A 2,179-nucleotide genomic window follows, 5' to 3' on the forward strand; every position below is an offset into this window, starting at 1 on the left:
TTACCCTCCCCCTTGTTTTACAATGTCCTGCCAAGCTTAGACATCGTCCTGAAAATGTCTGTTAATTTTCCTTTAAGTTAACTATTTTAGTAATTAGCTGTTAGTGGCTGTATCAGACTCAGTTGCAGTAAAGCACTCTGCTTAGCACAACCATGAATTTCCACTTTGTATAATATATAAGTAACACAATAAATGGCAAATGTAAGCAGATGTCATTGTGCAAATAAATTTTATGTCATATTTTTTTACATTTACCGGGCCACAAAAGATATGCAGCACAGCGGATTCATCTTACAGATACGAGTGAATACTTCAGTATTACTCCCCAACTTTTTTTGCCTGCTTTGCATTTTTCTTTTTTGCTTTTTTGGAAGAGCCACCTCCAAGCTGGAAAATTTTTTTCTGGAGCTTTTGCTGTGCCTTCTGCCGTATCTGCTTTTTCAGCTTCTTTTTCCTTTTTGTGAGATGTTCAGCCTGAGAGCCCTTAAAGTTTACACCCTCCAATGACTCCTGAGCCTTCTTTGCTCTCCGCTGGAAGGGAGATCTCTGCTGAATGGCTTTTTTGGGCACAGCCTGTTTCGAAAATGGTGATACCCTGATGGGCCTTCCCGACACTTCCCGGCCAGTCATTTCCAAGGCGAGTGCGGCTCCATCCATTTGCTTGAAAGTGACGAAGCCAAAACCTTTGCCCATGCCAGTTACCTTGTCTCTCACAAGACGCACAGCAACTACGTCACCACACTCTGCAAATAACTTCCAAAGTTCCTCATCTTGAACTTCGTGTGCCAAATTTCCAACAAAAACCGTTTGCTTCTCACTCACTTGTGACTTGGGGGCACCAACGCAGTCCACTCTGATATGGTTGCCGAAGAGTACACTACCATTCAAGGTAAGAGCTTGGTTGACTGCTTCCTTTGTCTTGAATACGACGTAAGCATTCACAGTCTGCTTGTTCGAATGCAACGCTTTGCTGATGAAGGCGACTTTCTTGCTGAGACTCTCTTTAGCAGGGACTATAGACCGGAATCGAATGCTCTCAATAATCCCGTACTTTGAGAACACTTGTCGCACAGCTTTCTGGGTGGCAGTTCCTGGTATATTACCGACGAAAATGGTTCTCTCGTCCTTGTCCGGCGTGTCCGGATGCCGCACTTTCTTCTCCCGCCGAGTTTCATTCTGAGTGACCACGTCGGAATGGTCAGCGTCGTCTTGCTTGCGTCGTTTACGTGGCTGCATCGGCTTAGAACCACCATCTTCGTTGTCCACGTTATCACTCAATACCTTCCTTTTGAACTCATTTTCTTTCTTCTTGTTTTGCAGAAGTCTCGTAGAATTCTGGCTGTTATCCTTACTGCTGCCCCTGACACTCTCCTCGATGGGTGCTTGTTCATCGCTGTCCGATTCGTCGGTGCTGCCTTCACTGCATACGAGCTCGCTTTCGGCTAGTTCAGCACATTTTTCTCGAGCACGAGGTAACAGCTCACCATGAAGGCGTCTTCCAAGTCTGCGCTCGCGTCGCGACGCCTTTACTGGCGGTAACGCAGCTTTGCTCTGGAACTCCACATAACGAAGTGTTGGCTTAGCCTTTTCCTTGGTATTTGCAGATGTCCCCGCAACGCCGGAAGTCGAAGCATTTCTGGCGTTGATAAGATCGGCTATCGCACCGATCGTGTACATAATTACTGCACTGTTTCGATGGCTCAAAGGTTGTCGCACGTGTGTACGGCGCGAATGATAAAAACAGACGAGGAGGCTGCCATGTTCTTGTACAGCGTTGCCAGCTCTTAGTAGACTGCTGTCGTCAAAACGACGTATAAATGTTTGCCAAAGTTATATGACAATTACCGTAATATAGAGGTAACAAAGTCTTATTTGATAAAATAAATGAATATAAAGCGTTACATTCTAATGCATGTTTAAACATAACTATAAATTCAAGTTCTCGTTTCACATTTAAATTACAGTTATCTCTCAGTCTTCGCAGGAGATCTCTAAGGCAATTTCACAAAACTAGATCCAACGAACCACGTGCAACAAACTATCTACCATTTTCTGTAAAAAAAAAAAAAAAACCCAGCAAAGTATTGTTTTTAGCGTTTTTAGTTCTGACGAAGAGATGGCAGCACCATTCTGAAAAAAAAATTGCTGGCAGTTTTAAAGTTTTAACAATTCATAAGTA

The 2,179-nt window shown here is 43.7% G+C and overlaps 1 protein-coding gene across 1 annotated transcript; it reads right to left on the reverse strand.

Moving 5' to 3' along the window:
* Window positions 1-212: 212 nt before the first annotated feature.
* Window positions 213-1,771, reverse strand: LOC119186368 (uncharacterized). The gene has a single exon (XM_037435011.2). It carries the CDS (start codon window positions 1,675-1,677, stop codon window positions 319-321), a length of 1,359 nt encoding a protein of 452 aa, XP_037290908.2. The 5' UTR covers window positions 1,678-1,771; the 3' UTR covers window positions 213-318.
* Between the last annotated feature and the right edge of the window lie 408 nt (window positions 1,772-2,179).

Source organism: Rhipicephalus microplus, chromosome 1 (genome assembly GCF_043290135.1).
Source record: "Rhipicephalus microplus isolate Deutch F79 chromosome 1, USDA_Rmic, whole genome shotgun sequence".
Classification (NCBI taxonomy): Eukaryota; Metazoa; Arthropoda; class Arachnida; order Ixodida; family Ixodidae; genus Rhipicephalus; species Rhipicephalus microplus.

What these genes read in the sequence shown, in the direction of transcription:
- LOC119186368 (XM_037435011.2), bottom strand. Translation starts at nt 1,677, where the DNA reads ATGTACACGATCGGTGCGATAGCCGATCTTATCAACGCCAGAAATGCT.